Source organism: Callospermophilus lateralis, chromosome 7 (genome assembly GCF_048772815.1).
Source record: "Callospermophilus lateralis isolate mCalLat2 chromosome 7, mCalLat2.hap1, whole genome shotgun sequence".
In the NCBI taxonomy this organism is placed as follows: Eukaryota; Metazoa; Chordata; class Mammalia; order Rodentia; family Sciuridae; genus Callospermophilus; species Callospermophilus lateralis.
Window position 1 is genome coordinate 19,887,837 of NC_135311.1, and position 17,290 is coordinate 19,905,126.

The 17,290-nt window shown below is 48.4% G+C and overlaps 1 protein-coding gene across 1 annotated transcript; it reads right to left on the minus strand.

The window, feature by feature from the left end:
* Window positions 1-3,833: 3,833 nt before the first annotated feature.
* Window positions 3,834-17,005, minus strand: Cd2 (CD2 molecule). Its single transcript, XM_076862421.1, has 5 exons — window positions 16,945-17,005; window positions 16,500-16,805; window positions 10,675-10,905; window positions 7,311-7,430; window positions 3,834-4,197 (listed from the first exon to the last, which is right to left on the minus strand). Exons 1-5 carry the CDS (start codon window positions 17,003-17,005, stop codon window positions 3,884-3,886), a joined length of 1,032 nt encoding a protein of 343 aa, XP_076718536.1. The 3' UTR covers window positions 3,834-3,883.
* Window positions 17,006-17,290: the final 285 nt, after the last annotated feature.

Genomic DNA, 17,290 nt, shown 5'->3' on the forward strand with positions numbered 1-17,290 from the left:
TAAACTGTAGGGCGAAGTCCAGATACGATATCAGGACCATCCCGTTTAAGGCACAGGGAAGTAACAGCAGGCTGGTGGCTCAGTCTCAGCTCTGTGAGGTGGTCTCCAGATCCGGTCTCTAGCTTTTAATTCAGGTGTAGGACTTTCCCCCAGGTCCCAGGTGATCAATGTTAGGAAACGGATTCAGATGAATCAAACTCAAGAGAAGACTAAGCCACTTTAGGGAGTATTTACTTATTAATTTATAACAGGCTATCTGTTTTCCCAATAACTGAAGCATTTATGTCTGTAGGACATTCCTTCTTGAAATAACAATCAAGTTTTCAGATCTAGTCAGTACACAGGGACACACTAGTTACGTTTACAGACGTTGGTTCCCATTCAGAATAACTCTGTGAGGTGTTCTCCTGGTTCCATCCACCAGGAAACCATGTATTCACGGAGGCTGAATTAACTTTTCAGAGCTGACAATGTCAGCGAGAGACTCGGAACTCTTTGGCTCCAGGGTCTGTGGGTCAGAACTTGAGGACCACAGAACCAGACACGGAATGAGAAGGTCTCACAAGAATCCCGCTACGGTGGAATTTAGGAGTCAACAAAGGTCTTTCCAAAGATGACCTGTGACTGTCTGGAGAGAAGAGAGAGGACTGGTGAAGGGACAGGTGAAAAGAACAGGCAGTGGGAACAGCATGCGTAATGGCCCTGAGGTGGCAACCCTGGTGCACTTAGAGTGACAGAAGTCCAGTGAGCAGGTGAGTCCTGAGCCCGACACTGGAGATTGAGTGACAGAAGATGGACAGGACTGACATGAAGCCACCAGCTTGCAGCTGGGACCCCCCTTGAAGCTAAGCTGGTCCAACAGCTAGGAGGAGACTGTGATTTGGGGGGATAGTAGGGAGGCTGTCCCCCAAACCATGTATTCTATCTTCACGTGACCCCATAGGATGTTCCATTCCTATAAATTATGTGAATACTTTTTCCCAACATGGCCGGCTTCCTTGTATCAGAGATTTTCTAAGAATCAGTTAAGTGTGCTATTAACTGTTTGTTTTTCTCATAATAATGCATTCTCTATAAAATCATTGTTTTGAACAATCATTGATAATTAATAATTTGAGGGCCAGTCGACCTGCGGTTCTCCAACCTGAATGCCTGTTGAGATTATTTTTAAAAGAAATACAGATGTTGGACCGGGGTGTGGCTCTGTGGTGGGGCAGGTTCAGGTTGGGTTCTCAGAGCCACATAATACAAACAAACAAACAATCAAAAAACCCCAGGTGCTTGGTCTCCTACCTAACCTACTTGAATCATCTGGGTGTTTTTTCCCTCAAGCTTCACAAGCTGATCTTAGGCAGCTGGGCTAACCAGTTGTCAGAAGGCTCAGGCTCTGGGTCAGGGACAGTGGCAGTTGTACAATGTCAAACAGGTGAATGGAGGCAGCACAAAGCTCAGGCCAGGCCTGTTTCCTGCCCCTCAGTGGAGACTCCAGCAGGGCAGGAGTGTGTCTACTGTAGACGCCGCCGTACATTCCCTTCCCTTCCTCTCCTCAGGACTGGTGGCTCGGGATACTTTCAATATGGCGCTGCGGCCAAGTTGGGCGACAGTCACTGTTCTCAAAAAGCTTATGAACTGTGTATTTCATTCATTCTAAAATGTGCTCTTTTCATGTTTTCACATCTCAGTAACAGAGTTGTGCCTATAACTCTGATTGTACCTTAGCACTTGCTATAGTGGAACCGAGAGTGTTTTTCCTTTGCGTGATGTATATGCCACTTAAAAGCAATGATGCCTTCAAATGGATGAAGCACAGTAGCTGAAGGAGGAGCAACATACTTGTGCGAACAGGTAGGCAACATAAGCCTTGCCTGTGCGTGGACAGTCTTGCCCTCGGCTTCACCAGCTCCACTAATCTAGCACAACTCGACTCAAATGTCACCCTCTCTAGGAAGCCCTGTGTGTGTCACCCAGTCCTACTAAAAGTCTAGACTAAAAGGCTTTCTCTGGGCTCCTGAGCTTGTCTCTGACCTTTATTTATCACACTGTTACATTTGCCCCCAACTTCATGTGACATTCCTGAAAGCAGAGATGTAAGTGTATACCTCTGTGTCCCTCAAGCAGCCTAGCACGGGGCCTGATGCATAGTAGAAGCTCAGCAACTGTTGAATGAATGAATGGTGAAGGACTGAAGAGTTACAGGCTGTATATGTTCTGTTACTGCATGTCACCCCAGGTAGCTATAGAAGAAAGGCAGGGTATAGGGCTGGAGGCCAGGGAAGGCTTTGTAAAGGGAAGGATAGGAGCTATTCTACCAGGACGGCCAGTGGAATAAATCACTCAGGACTGCAATGAGGATTGAGACAGGCCAGGTACAGAAGTGTACCCCTGTAATCCCAGCTACTAGGGAGGCTGAAGCAGGAGGATCGCAAGTTCGAGGCCAGCCTCAGCCACTCAGTGAGACCCTTAGCCTCCGTGAGACCCTGTCTCAAAATTTAAAAAGTCAATAAATAAAAAAAAGGGCGAGGGATATAGCTTAGTGGCAAAGTGCTCCTGGGTCATGGGTTCAATCCCTGGCGCCAAAAACAGAAGAAGACTGAGACAGAGGCAGCGCCAGGACCCGCATACTCCTCCCACAGACGCTGTAAAGAGTGTTACCCAACTGGATTGTGTGTTTGGGTCTCGGGAGCCTCTGGCGTTCAATTCATCACTGCCCTTTATAATTAACTCTGGGTTCTGAAACAGTAGATGCCCAGATTCAGAGGAAAATAGCATTTCAACTCTCAGTGAGCTCTCACAGGAAGTCCTGAATATACTTCGTCTTTGTGGTCTGCCCCCAGAGCTTCCTGCCAGAGTTAACAAGGCTTAACAGGTTCGAGGAGCGCAGGAGAAGGTGGGCAGACGGCACCACAAGGCTGGCACTGACACTTCAAAGCAGGAGTCCTCGCAGCCTATTGCTTTAGAACTGCAACCGAAAACTCTTCTTTATCTCCCCACTTCTTCCAAAGTACAGCTAGCAGTCAGCCGGCTGGGGATGGCCTCTGTCTTCTTACTGGTCATTTGTGAGACTCAGGATTGGTTGTCTCAGCCGGCCCTCGTGTGTGTTGTCTGATGAGCTCACAGTGCCTCGGATATTCCTGGATTCCTCTTTTCAAGGATGACCCCGCAGATCATCCAGACCACTAGTGACCGCTCAGGAAAGTGAGACCCAAACACTTCAGCTTTCTGGTGACTCACGTTGAAGTTCGTGCTTAGAGGTGTTGATTCACAGGTCGCCACGTAGATTGTCAGGACCCAGCTTTGCTTCTGAGACCTGGGGAGGGGCAGGGGAGAATGTTCTGGCCACTCTCGTGGGGATTCAGGTGGCTCGGGTGATGCCACTCCAACGAGGCTCTTTTCTCATCCTGCAGCTTCCTCCGAGTAACACCCAGCTGTGTCCTTCAGTGGGCAGACCCCAGGGTCAAAGCTAAGCTGTGATTTCACTCCTTCCCAAGGATGGGGAGCAAGTGTCCACCAGGACACATGAGAAAGCTGAAAGTCCTTCGAGCAGATGGGAGGCCTGTAGGGGACACAAGCCCAAGCAACCCCCGGGCATGTGGGATCTGCACGGGATCTGAGAGGGAGACGAGATTGCCAAGAGTCTTGTGCGCTGTCATGAATCATCCTCGCCATCACACTCCCATTGTTTCTCTCTTCTTGGTGACAGAGATCTGTGAAGAGGCCACGGATCTTCAACCACATGACTGAGTCACAAAGTGCCAGCAGGACCGTGGCCTGCAAGCCCGGGGAGGCGACAAAGTCTTACATGTAGCCAACGTTTGATGGAAAAGTGGACCTGCACACCTGGAGCTGAGAACTCCAAAGAGCCTTTTTATTGGAAAGGACAGTTTTAATTAGAGGAAGGGGACGGTGAATTCTCTGCCGCTCCACGGGGGGGTTTTGGCTGCACTCGAGGTCTGGGGAGGGGAGGGCCTCTCTGCTGGCGGACCTGTGTGCCCGATGGGGGGGCCCTCTTCTGTGGCTGGTGCTGGACACGATGGCCGGGAGGCAAGGGACGAGGACCAGGTGTCTGGATACGATGACCAGGTGGTGGCGGAGGTTGGGCAACTGCTGGATTTGGAGGAGGTGAGGTGGAGATCTGGCTGGGCTTTGGGCTCCTGTCCTCAGAGGTGGTTCTGTGAGCTTTTACCTCCAGCTCCTCATCTGCAATGACAAAAATCGCTCAAGGGCTTATTCTGGCCAGAGGTGATCCGGGGAACTATGGAGCGCCTTGGAGGGGCAAGGCTTTGGAGAAAGCCAAGAGGAGGCAGGGACAGAGCTGTCCCTAGGCTCCAAGAACTCTCAGTCTTGTTGGGGAAGGAGAAATGCTAACCAAGCTGGAGGGAGACCCCAGGGCTTTGCAAGAATCCAGGGACCCAGAGCGGGGAAGACACCTAGCAGGGAGAGCTTGGTGCTCGCGCCAGACAACAGACAGCACTCAAACCCAGGTCGGCCTCGGTGCCAGACCATCCTAGACACTGGGTCCTGAGAGCAAACCTCGTGATCAGAGTCTGTTGTCAGGGAATCTGAGTCGGCTCAGAGGAGCTACATTCCTCCTGACGGGTCTCTGTGTGGATGTGCTTCTGCTGAGTCTGTTGTCAGGCAACCTACACTCTGGCGACAGGTTGGAGCACACACAAGGGGCTTTTTAGTCCTCAGAAATTGACTGGTTCCTTGGAAATTTGTGCACAAGACCCATCCTCTTGGGCCAAGGAGGGAAAGATTCTTCTTCCCTCACCCTTTTGGGATCTTTCTGCTTTGTGAGACTTTAGCCCGTGAAGACAGCCCAGGACTAATCAGAATATAGTAGTTTTCCCTGTACTGCTTTCAAGTCACAAAGGAAATCTGTGAGGCTGCCTCGCTGTCATACACAGAGGGGGCTCTGCTGGCCCCCTCTGGCCTCCAGGCTAGGAGTTAGGTATTCCAGTCCCACATACAAGACCAGCCTCGCAGGCTGCAGAGGCAGGCCGGAGTAGATCCCCCCTGGGGTAAATTAGCGATCTCTTGCACCTTTATGGTGCTGTGGCTTGGGAAGCACAGTCCCTCTGAGCATCACCTGTAAGTTCAGGCAAGATGATGCCAATCCAGTCAGCCTCCTCCGACTGCTGGAAACACAAACATCAGGCGGCTTTGAACATGAAGGCTCAAAGTCAGATAATGTGGTTTTGACGTCTGTATGGCCTGGGTGCTCTAAGCGCCTAGACAGAAGGGCCCAGAAAGGCCCAGAATGCATCCTGTCTGCCATCTTTGGTGCCCAGAGGTAGCTGAAGTTGTGCTCGGGAGGATGCAGAGAGGTGGATATGGAGCAGTGAGCTGCCCTGCTTCACCCCAGGTGGCAAGCTTAGGCTGCCATTTGTTATTGGTGTTTGTCCTGCTTCTCATTCATAGGCTCCTCCTACACGGATTGCTGACCTCCTGGGTGTTAGGCACCATTACTAAGTGGCAATCATGACTCAGACACACTGTCCTCAGGAAGTCTAAAATCACGTAAGACAAAGTGAGGACAGCAAATCACAATACCAGTCTCAGGACTGCACAGGGCCACCAGAGAGGTCCCAAGAGCCACAGTCGCAGGGTGAGGAGTAGGGCATGGCCTATTGGCTTAGCTCTTGGGCAGGCTCAGATGGACAAATCAGCTGTGGCTCTGCACAACCTGCCTGGTCAGAGCACGCCGGTCCCCAGCATGTCCACTCCAGTAACGTCCACACCTGCTCCCAGGAGTTCTTCCCGGCTCATCGGCCCTTTCCTTCACCTGCATCTCCTTGTTACTCACCCAGGCTTGGGGCTGAGGTGAGACAAAGGGTGTGGGATTTAAGGAGGTGCCCACTTCCAGGGCATTGCAAGAGGAAGGCGAGGGCCTCCTTAAAGGTTGTGCCCTTGGGCTCCTTGCCTCCCCCTGATCCTGACTCGGCTTCCTGGTCACAGAGCTTGAGGCAAAGAATGCAGCCTCCCTGATGGGGGTGAGACTGTCACCTGTGCTGGTGTTTCTCTCCCGAGGCCACTGGAGGCTGGGTGGGAGGGGGAGTGCAAAGCCTGGAGGTCAGTTTCTTTGTCAACATGAGCTAATTATCAGGTGGGCCACTTCAGCCTGGTGAGATCAAGGGCTGCCCCGTCTTGGGGAGACCTGGGAGGTATGCCTTGGAAGAGAGCGTCGTTGACCATTGGTGATAAGAAAGGACCTTTGTAGGGAAGACAGGCTGAGCAAGGCACAGAGCTGGGGAAGCCACGGCACCTGGGGGACTCACCAAGGGACTGTTTTAAATTTAGAAAGGCATGCCCAGCTCCTTAGGGAAGTATAGTGAGACATGGGGCCAGGGGTGGCCACCTGAAGGGGTGGCTGAGGGAGAACTGTGGAAAGAAGTCTGAAGTAAGGCGTCAACGCCAAAGGGTGCAGGGCCTGAGGATCCCGGGTGGCTGCACACCAGGTCCCCCGCCGGGCTGTGCGGGAAGTTGCTAGTGGGCGTGGCCTGGCAAGCTCTAGGAAGAGACGCCTGGTGAGGGGCCGCAGTCCTGTTATGAACCAGAGATGACACAGGACACCATGGCTTGCCTGCACAGCTGCATGCCCAACTGGTGGCTGATACCCCAACCCTGCACCTACGGCGACACCTGGTCTGTCCCTCCCTGATGTGATCTGCCTTAGGTGGTCTGGCTCTCCACTCATGAGCATGACTTTTTCATGATTGGTGGGTTGCGAGACAGGACTGACCCAAGGAAACGGCACCCCCATCCCTAATGCATCCCTCCTGAACAGTCAGTTAGAAAAGGGGGTACAGAGACCTGTTTGGGGGGGGTTGTTTGTTTGTAGTGCTGGGGAGGGAACCCAGGGCCTAGCCCAAAGGCAAGAGCGCTGCATGAGCCACACCCCCAGTTACCTAGTTCCCAGGAGCTTGGTATTGACCAGGCTCTGGGCCACTCAAGGTCTGCAGATGGACAAGGTATTTTCGAACGAATCTTTCTACCCACCTGGAGCTGTGAGGCCCTTTGGCATCTCTCTGCGCCAGCCTCAGACACACTCAGCCTCAAGCGGGGGTTCCGAGGAGACCAGCCAGGATGTAGCTCCTCAAACTCCCTCACGGTGGGCCCCAAGAATGCTTTTTTTTTTTTCAGAATTCAAGCTAACCACAAAATGGAACAAGTTCTAGCTTCTGGTTCCCGTCCTGACGTTCTGAAACCATCTCCTTCTTTTCTTTGAGGACCCAAGGTGCCATCCCCTTGAGATGACTCCGTGGGGATTTTGCAGCGGCCTGGGGTGACACAAAAGAGGGGGAGCTCACCGTCGCGCCTGCTGTTCTGCTTTTTCCTCTTGCTGACATAGAAAATGAGCAGCGCCACAAAGAACAGGAGGAGGCCTCCCGCACAGGCACCAGCGACGAGATAGCTGTTCAGACCTTCCCCTGAAAGAGAAGAGACAGGGGATTCGGTGGGGAGGGGTCCTGGGCAGCCCATTTCATTGCTTTAGGCTAAGGACCCCAGCTTCCCACTTGAAAGAAGAGCTTGATGGTACCATTCAAGGTCACAAAGGGCCAAGCTTAAGGAGGGTGGCGAATTGGGTCCATGCCTGAAAGAGGCCAAGGGGTAAGTGGCCTCTGGAGTCCCTTGGGAAACTTGAGACTAGAACTCCCTGGTTGTTCATGCCCCGAGGCCTGTCCATCCCTGCCCACTCGCCGAGGAGAGCATCATGACATTTTACTCATTTTTTTAAAATTTTTATTTGTCTTGGTGAGGCTGGGGTTTCACAACAAGCTAGGCAAGCAATCTGCCCACGGAGCCACTTCCCCAGCCGAGCATCACAGAATTTTAGACCAGAGTAGTTTAGAGATAATCTAAGTGTCATCTCTATGGAAGGAAGGAGGATGAGTTTCAAAGATAAGGTCCAGAGAGGGAGGATGAGTTGCCTGAGGCCACACAGTATCTATTTCTGAGTGGTTCCTCTAAGCAGCCTCTGGTCTCTGGCTGTCTCTGCCCGTCTTCCTGCTCTTTCATCTCTGGCTTCCCTCTGGGGCCTATTCTTTCTTACCCTCTTGATCTGGCAGTTTCCAAACACTCAGGGTAAATTAATTCACTGATGCAACCCAGCCCTCTCTCCTCCCAGACTTTCCCCAGACCCGTGAGAGAAGTTCACTGAGACCGCAACAGCAGTGGCAGGGACTTTCAGTTCCTAGAACCTCAGTCACTGTAACACAATAAGGAAAACCAAGACTTCAGTGTTCAGGGAAACGGGGTTTGGTCCGGGTCTTTTAGACAAGAGCTGTGTGACCTTTAGCAAGTTACTCCACCTCTCGGAGCCTCCTTCCTTCTTTGTAAAATGGAAACAATGAGACCTACATCTCAGGGTGGCTGTTGGAAGTCAATCAGATAATGGATGGAAAAGTGCTTTATAAACTGTAAAACAACACACAAATGTGAGGTCTTGCTTTTACTGGTGCTCTTTGCACTAGTGTTTTTGGTAGCAGTTTCCCAAGGAGGGCTGCTGGGCCATCTGCCCTTGGTGAGTCAATAGCAGTTAAAGAGGAGCAGCTGGGGTTGGGGGGTCAGGGGACGGGGACGCTGGGAGAACAAACTGGAGCTAAGCCCAGCATCACAAAAACACTTCTGCAGCCAAAAGATCCTAGGAAGAGACTATTACACACAGACCCAGGACGGGCCCCAGGGATCCCGCCAGAGGCTCAGACACCAAACTGAGCAGGGCTTCAAACTGTGCTGGTTTATTCATCCTTGGCTGTCCTTCCTGCAGTCTCTCTCTCATCCATTCTTTGCCTGCCAATTACACAACCTCTCTGAGCTCTGCCTATGAAGGAGCGTCCACTAGATAAGCAGCCGGAATCCTCTAACATTGAAACTGGGCCAAGGAAAGAATTTGGGGTCTCCGTCTCCTGCTAAGCTGAAGCTTAGCTCAAGATTGACCCAGGTGGGGAAGGGCAGGCCTGGGGTGAGCTGGGGACACATGTGTAGGCCACAAAGACACCGGCCATTTTCTCTTTGAGTCTGTGGGCAGGAGGCTCGTCCCCTTAACTGAGGCACACTTGGGAATGTAGATGGTGCCTCCCACAGTTCTATGCTCAGGTCTGTCCAGAATGGTCCCCCCGCACCTGGTAGTGCTCGCTGTAGGGACATTCCACCTTGCCCTAGAGGCAGCTTTGGTTTATCATTTAAAAACAGGTCCTCGCAGAAGAATGAATCGGACGTGACCTTCCTATGTTCATATGTGACTACACGAGCAGGGTAGCTCCACATCATGTCCAACCACAAGAATGGGAAGTTATGCTCCATGTATGTATGCCATGGCATCATGCACTCCACTGTCGTGAGTAACTCAAAAGAACACGTTTTAAAAAATTAAACAACACCAACAACAAAAACCCCAGGTTCTCGGGTTCTCTACATGCAACCACACCTCCCTCCTACACCTCCTCTGTGCGTGAGTTTGTGGATGGAGTATTTCTTGTGTGTCGAATGTGCTAATTCCTCCCGGGGTCTTCAGTAGACCTTATTCAAGCTACATGGTTAGCATCTGCCGCTGATCCTCTCAGCCTTGGCCTTTTAGAGTAAAATGTCCAAATCCCTTTTAGGGTCTTTAAGGGCAGCCCATTCCTCCTCTTCCACCCAAGGTGGCCATTCCTGGACCAGCTCCTGCTCTGCACCTTCTACAAGGGACATGCGTGTGGCTGCCTTGTGCCCTCCTTAATGCACACTGGTGGGATCTAGTTAAAACAAGTGTGAAGGGTGGGACTGCCAGACAAAACACAGGTCAGTCAGATTTGAATTTCAAATGAACAATGAATAATTTTTAGCATAAGTAGGCCACGTTTGGAAGTACGCCATATTTTTACTTATTAAATCTAGCATCTCCAACCAAGGCTCTCCTGAAGTGGAGGATGGGAGAGAATGGCTGATGGTGGCCCACACGACGGGGCAGAGTGACACTGGTCTAAACTTGTGGTTGACCGACCATTGGTAGTCGGCCTCCAGTGACCCCTGCCTCCTGGCATTTCTGCCTCTGCGCAGTCCCCTCTGAGTGTGGGCTGGACTTACTGCTCAGGCATAAAGTCCAGCAGAAGGGAGGGGCTATCAAAAATGAGATGAAGTCATAAAAAGACTGTGGCTTTTGTTTCCGTCACTCACTCTTGCTGTCTCTCAGAAGGCTCCAAAGGAAGCACAGAACGCCCTGTTTTCCGGCAGCCCGACAGCCCATGCAAGCAAGCCTGGAACTAGGCCCAAGAACCCACCCATCTGACAGTCTTGACCGTCACAGTCACTAACGAGCAGAGAGGTCTTGGGCAAGTCAGTTTGCCCCTCAGGGAAATGGGGGTTTGCAATGCCGTGGTCTCTGCCTCTCCTTCTCCCTCTTCAATGCAGCAAGTCTTTTTCCTGGAAGAGGATGATTTCGACACTCTGAGGTCAAATCACACCCTCCCTGGAAGTCTCCTGAGGTGGGTCACATGGAACACCCCTTCCTGAGGGCTCCCTTGAAGGCTTCTAAGAGGGAAAGGTACACCTGTCACTTCCCATCCTGAGCCAAAGCTGTCTCCCACCCCAGACACCTGTGCCCTGGGCAGAAGTGGCACCTGCCACTGTGCCCACAGGCCTGGCAGACTGTGTTTGTGAATCTGGGACACCCTGCCCGATGCCCCCACGTACCTGAGCAGCGTATGGCTGTCACGGTGGACTCCTCACTGACTCTGTTGCTTGCCGTGCACTTGAACGCTGCATTCAGGTTGGTCAACTGATATCGAATGACCTTCAGATGACCTTGAGTGAGCCGTTTCCCATTTTGATACAGAATTAATTCAGGGTTAGTTCCTTTTATTACCTCACAGGTCAGATTTGTGCTGTGACAATCCCAGGAGATCTTGGGTGTTGAGACCATCTCTAAAAAATAAATAAAAATCCCAATATATTAGTCAATTTTCTGATTTTAATATTTAGACAGTGGGGAATGGAGCCAGTTTGAGACAGGGGCACAATTTTTGAATTCCCTAGCAATTTTTGAAAATAATTTGTTATTTATGTAGAGCATTCAGAACAAACTTAACTTCTGGTGAGTTTGTAGGTACATTATACTGTCTAAAAGCATATAATAGTCATTGTTTTTGTACTGTTTTGTACCTTAAAACAGCTTTACATACATCATTTCGTTATGACAGAGAGGCTGATGTTTTTCTTCCCATGACAGATGGGAAGTCCTGGACTCTGAGACTTTCAATGAGTGGTTTTAGGGTGCTCATTTAAAAATGGCAGATCAAAAAAGGAGCCTGCCCCACCCCAAGTTCAAGTTCAGGAGTACAGTTAAGAGGTTACCACATCCTGCCTTCCTTCCAGAGCAGCCAGGGACCCTGCCCTGGAGGAATAGGTAAACCTGTGGCCTGGGATCCTGGCCAGGCACCCCCTCCCCCTGCTGCGGTCCTGGGAGCAGAGGGCCAGGTGGGCCCATGGGTGCCTAAGGAGCTCAAGGCTGACAGAGGAAGGGCTCTAGTTGGGAAACCAGAGACCTGGCTCTGCCCTTTCCCAGCCCAGAGCTGCTTGGTCATTCTCTGTGCCTTGCTGGACCTCAACTTTGAGAGAATGATAAAAAAAAAATGTTCCCCACCTGTCACAAAACGATGACATGCGACAAATCCCGGTGCACATAATTGGTAGCTGTGCTTATGTTCATAACCAGAAAAATCCCTGCCTCTCCTTTTCTGACGTGATTATATTTAAGGTCTGATTCAGAAAACAGCCCAGCCGTGGCCTTAGGTAAGGCAGGTGCTCCTCCCAGGCCTCCTCTCCCGAGCTGGGTGACCTCTTTTCTTCTCCTCTGTTCTTTTCCTTGCCCTTGACTCTCTTGACCCAGTCTTCCCTTTCATTTTCTCTCCCTTCATTATGCAGAGAGACAGCTTACTTCTTCACAGTTCCCTCCCTCTCTGTCTTTCAGGTGAAAATACTTTCCAACTCAGTCAGATTTCATTGCTGACCAAATATGTATGGGCGTGCAGAAATGATTTCTTCCTATCCCGAGATTCTGTGTAGCCCAGAATGAAGAAAGTGGAGACGCGTCACCACGCTCTAGAGTAGCAGTCTAGGGCTGGGGTCAAGGTGTCTATCTAGAGTCTCCTAATTGGTAAGATCCCATCATTGTAAAAACTGATAAAATATAAAATAGTTTAAAACACACAAAAAAAATTACATGCAATTTAACTACCCATGGTCAATAATAATTATTATTATTTTTCTTTTTTTGGTACAAGATTATCAAGTCCTTTTTATTTTGAGACAGTGTCTCACTAAATTGCCTAAAGCCTCACTAAGTTACTGAAGCTGGCTTTGAACTCTTGATCCTCTTGCCTCAGCCTCCCGAGTTGCTGGGATTACAGGTGTGCACCTCAGCGCCTGGCATTGAATATTTTGATGTATATCTTTACTAGCTATTTTCTATACATGAACATGTATATCAATAATATTTTAAAAATTAAAACTGTATTATTATCCCACTCCTGGGTTTATACCCAAAGGATTTAAAATCAGCATACTATAGTAATGCTGTCATGTCAACGTTTATAGTAGCTCAATTCACAATACATAAACTATGGAACCAATCTAGATATCCTTCAATAGATGGATGGATAAAGAAAATATGGTAGTATATATAGTCAATGGAATATTATCCAGCTTTAAAGAAGAATGAAATTATGGCATTTGCCGGTAAATGGATGGAGTTGGAGAATATCATGCTAAGTGAAATAAGCCCATCCCAAAAAACCAAAGGCCAAATGTTTTCTCTTATATGTGGAGGCTAATTCCACAATGGGGTGGGGGCAATAGAGAACAATAGAGTTACCTTAGATTAGGTAGAGGAAAGTGAGGGGAGGGGAAAGGAGTAAAGGGAGGGGAGGGGTATAGGCATAGGAAAGATAATAGAAAAAAACAGACATTATTACTTTATGTATATATAGAACTGCATGACCAATGTGATTCTATAACATGTACATTCAGAAAAATAAGAGGGGCTGGGGATGTGGCTCAAGCGGTAGCGCGCTCGCTTGGCATGCGCAGGGTGCTGGGTTTGATCCTCAGCACCACATACAAATAAAATAAAGATGTTGTGTCCACCGAAAACTAAAAAAAAAAAAAAAAAATTAAAAAATTCTCTCTCTCTCTCTCTCTCTCTCTCTCTCTCTCTCTCTCTCTCTCTCATTAAAACAAAAAAGAAAAAGAAGAAATTATAGGGATGGGGATATAGCTCAGTTGGTAGAGTGCTTGCCTAGCATGCACAAGGCCTCTGGGTTCAATCCCCAGTACCACACACACACACACACACACACACAGACACACACACACACGCTGGCAAATCTTACTGTATGTTAATTGTACCTCAATAAAACTGACAACAAAAAAAATGTTTAAAAAAAAAGAAAAAGAAGGAAATCATACCCATTTATGTATAATATATCAAAGCTCATAATTGCATTCTACTGTCATATATAATTAATTAAAACAAATTACAAGTTTTTAAAAAACTGGATTATGTGGTTTTATAGTCTGCCTTTTTCCCTCTCAGTAGAAGTTATATTATGAAATTCTTTCTTTCCTGAACATCAATAAATGTGCATCTCCACCATTTGATGCATTCTTGACATAGTTACTAAGTTCCTAACTGCCAGAGACTTCTCAGTCCACACAGTATCGTACTAGTGTAAACAATGTAGTCACAATTAGCCTCGAATGTGGGCTGGGATATAGCTCAGTTGGTAAGGTGCTTGCCTCACAGGCACAAGGCCCTGGGTTCAATCCCCAGCCCCATCAAAATAATAATAACAACAACAACAATAATACAACAACAACACAAAGTCTGAAAAAACAAATAGCCTCGAGTGGTGAATTTTTGTACATGTCCTCACTGTAAGAGAGGGTTCTAGGAAATGGCCTGACCTGGTTAATAGCAGCAAATTGTTAGGTACTGCTCATAGATGAGAACTCCTTAATTCTGAGCTGCTAGGATTAAGTTCTGCTCTGCTGATATCTGCTTGAATGGGGCCCTCCACTGCCTCTTCAGCTAACAGGAGCAGCCTCCTCAGTAAGTAGATGCGGGTACCATGACTGAGGCTGCGAGAGGCATTGAGGAACTAAGAGAGGGGCCTGGCGTTAGCACAGAGCATACAGGGGTAGCGTCCCAGGCCGTCTAGGGCACCTTTTCACACACGGTCTCATTGAATATCCCTTGAAGTTATTACAGGTGGAGCATCCCTAATCCTCAAATCCAAAATGCCCTAAAATCCAAAACATTTTGAGCAATGACAAGGTGACATAAGAGGGAAAATTCCATATCACGAAAATTTGTTTCATTCACAAAATTATTTAAAATGTTGTATAAAATTACCGTTGGGCTCTGAGCACAAAATGTATATGAAACAAATGAATTTCATATTTAGACTTGGGTCATAGCCCCCAAATATCTCGTTATGTCTATGCAAATATTCCAAAATATTAAAAAAGCCCAAATCCAAAACACTTTCAATCCCATACATTAAACCGTATTGGGAAAAATCAGACTCAGACCAGACAGACAGTTGCCAAAACTGTGGGACATATAATGATGTTGGACCACAAATCAAATAATGACGCTGTGTAAAGTTGACGTGCAAACATCACAGTAAAGCAACTGTCTTTAAAGGGTGCAAGGCTTTTTATGGGGAGGGTAACAAAAATGTTGACCGTCATGATGGTTGTAGAGCTCTACGAATGTATGTAAGGCTATTGAATTTTACATGTTAAATGGGCAACTTGCATGTACGAAGACACACATGGTGTGACTACTTGTGTACAACCCCCCAACATGAAAATTTGTGCTCTCTCTGTGTAATATGAACCGAATCACATTCTGCTGACATGTATAACAAATTAGAATAAATAAAATAAACAAATAAATGGGCAACTTGTATGGCATATTGATCTCTCGACCAAATTGGGAGTTGGAGGGAGGGACCAGTCCTTGCCAACAGGACCCCTGGGTTTGAATCCTGACTTTGTTCCTGTCAAGAAACGAGAACTTGAACAAAATTCCTCCTGACCGAGGCTGTTTTCTTATAGACAATAAGGGGATAATGACTACTAGCTGTCAGGATTCTTGGGAGCTTTAAATAAGATTGTGTCAGCAAGCCCATGACACCTGGAAGCCATTATGATCACCATGATTCTAAATACGGCCCAAATGTGATTGTACCAGCATGGACACCTGAGCCATGCTGGTGGCACGCAAGACACCACAGTCCCCAGAGCTCATGATCAGAGGCTATTCTTGGTCTCGGCCCGTTCCTCCAAGTTTCTTTCCTGTTAAGCTGGCAGAACTAGGGTGTGGAAAGGGGTCATTTTCAGGAGAGTTAACAGCATCTGAACTCTGGGAGGGGGCTGCTGCTGCCAGGTTTGGGGGCCAACGGAGACCCTAGGCAGGAGGAAGGGACCCTGTGTCTGTTGATGACATTTCCTGTGTGAAGCACAGAATTGTTTGTTTGCTCACGGAAGCAGCTTCCTCCCAGCTTCAATGGTGTTTCAATCCCCCTTCTTCTTCCTTCTGCTTCTCACCCAATCCCCCTTGCCCCTATATCCCCACACATGACCCTCAGCATAACCATCCCTTCTCATTCCATCCTTTAGTCTAGGCCAGGGATTACCAACTTTGGCTACTAACCAGAACCACCTGGGGAACATTACCACTTACTGATGCCTGGGCCCCAGGCCAAAAATTCTGATATACATGGTCTAAGATGGGGCGCCAGCCCTGGTCATTTCTAACAGCGTCCCTGTTGATTTGCATGGGTAACCAAGGTTAAGAACCACCCAGCAGCCCTCTGCACCTTGCTAGGATTATAGCCGCAGTTTTCCAGCCAGTCTCCCCACCTCCCACATCACCCACCACTCCTACCCTCTCAGCACATGCAGAGACAGGCAATATGTATTTTCTTCACATATCAGCAAAAAATCACCTTCCACCTCAATTGCCGTGCTATTGAGCAGATTGGAAACAAAGGCTGTTCGTCCTTAAATCCATCATTTCCAGCCCTTTCCTGCTATCTAAACTCTTCAGGGTACCCTCGCCTGAAATTGGCTCTCCAAGCAGCCTGTCCTTCCCAGCCCACACCTCACTCACTCACAGCCAGTTTTCCTGTGCCCACCTGTCCCCTTTCTAATTAATGCCACCTTCATCCAGATTCTTTACCTAGCTCCACATCCTCAAAGCCACCCAAAGAGAGGGCTGTAGGCGGATGAGGTTGTATTTCTCCATGTGTAGACCCTACTCCCCCCCCGCCCCAACTCACAGGACTGGAATCTCCACTGGGGCAGGAGGGATGCACTGGATTTCCCGTAGCGCTACCCCAGAGGCTGAGGCCAGGGTTGGGGACGTTTCACGATCACTAGTTCCCAACTTGCTAAACAGCACCCCTGTTAAAGTGAAAAAAAAAAAAAAAATGTAGAGAATGGAGACTTACCTAGAATCCTTAAATCAAATGATTGTTCCAGCACCCTTTTTCCATCTGTATCATATACAACTACGTTGTAGGTACTATTATAATATCCCTTCAGATGTTTAATTTTCAGAGTTCCATTTGCTAATATCTCGTAGGTTTCATTATGCCGGGAAGGTTTCCTGCCTTTTCTGAATTGCGCAACCATGATCCCTTCTTTGTCCCATCGGATGTCATCAATAGCATCTCTCATTTGAAAATTGGGGATGTCCAGGTTGATCTCTCGATCCAAGTCACTGCGGACAATCTCGATGGCTTTAGAGACTGAACCTGTAAAAAAGCGAGACACTCATTGAGGTCTTCAGGCTCCCTACCAGAAAGTGAGGCTGTGAAAACTTCCATACTATTTCAGGGTCTCCAAAGAAGCTTCTCACAGTGACTGTGAAGACCCACACACCCACTTACTTACCTGGGCTGGGAAAGTTGAAAATCAGAAGAAAGCCGACCAAGATTTCACACCGGTGGCTCATCTTTGGGATTAGTTTCCCTGTGGCAGTTCTGAGCTCTTCTTGCAAAAGGAACTGAGGTTGAAACTGGAAGAGTCCACCCCACTGAATGCTAAACCACGTGCCTCTCCTTTGTGCTTTTTTTTTTTTTTGACAACATAGAACACGCACATACACATTTAGCACATACGGCCCTTCTGATGCACTCCTTTGCTGAAACAGGTGTGGTTATGAGACTGTGCTTTCTTATCACACTTTGTTTATTTATTTAGGAATTTATTTATTTATTTATGAGGTTGTATTTCTCCA

Bases quoted from the DNA above. Each gene is read 5' to 3' on its own strand.
- Cd2 (XM_076862421.1), bottom strand. From the start codon at position 17,005: ATGAGCCACCGGTGTGAAATCTTGGTCGGCTTTCTTCTGATTTTCAAC. The intron at 16,806-16,944 runs GTAAGTAAGTGG...GCTTTTTTACAG, and splicing joins TTTCAACTTTCCCAGCCCAG to GTTCAGTCTCTAAAGCCATC. The intron at 7,431-10,674 runs GTACGTGGGGGC...CTTCTCTTTCAG, and splicing joins GACAGCCATACGCTGCTCAG to GGGAAGGTCTGAACAGCTAT.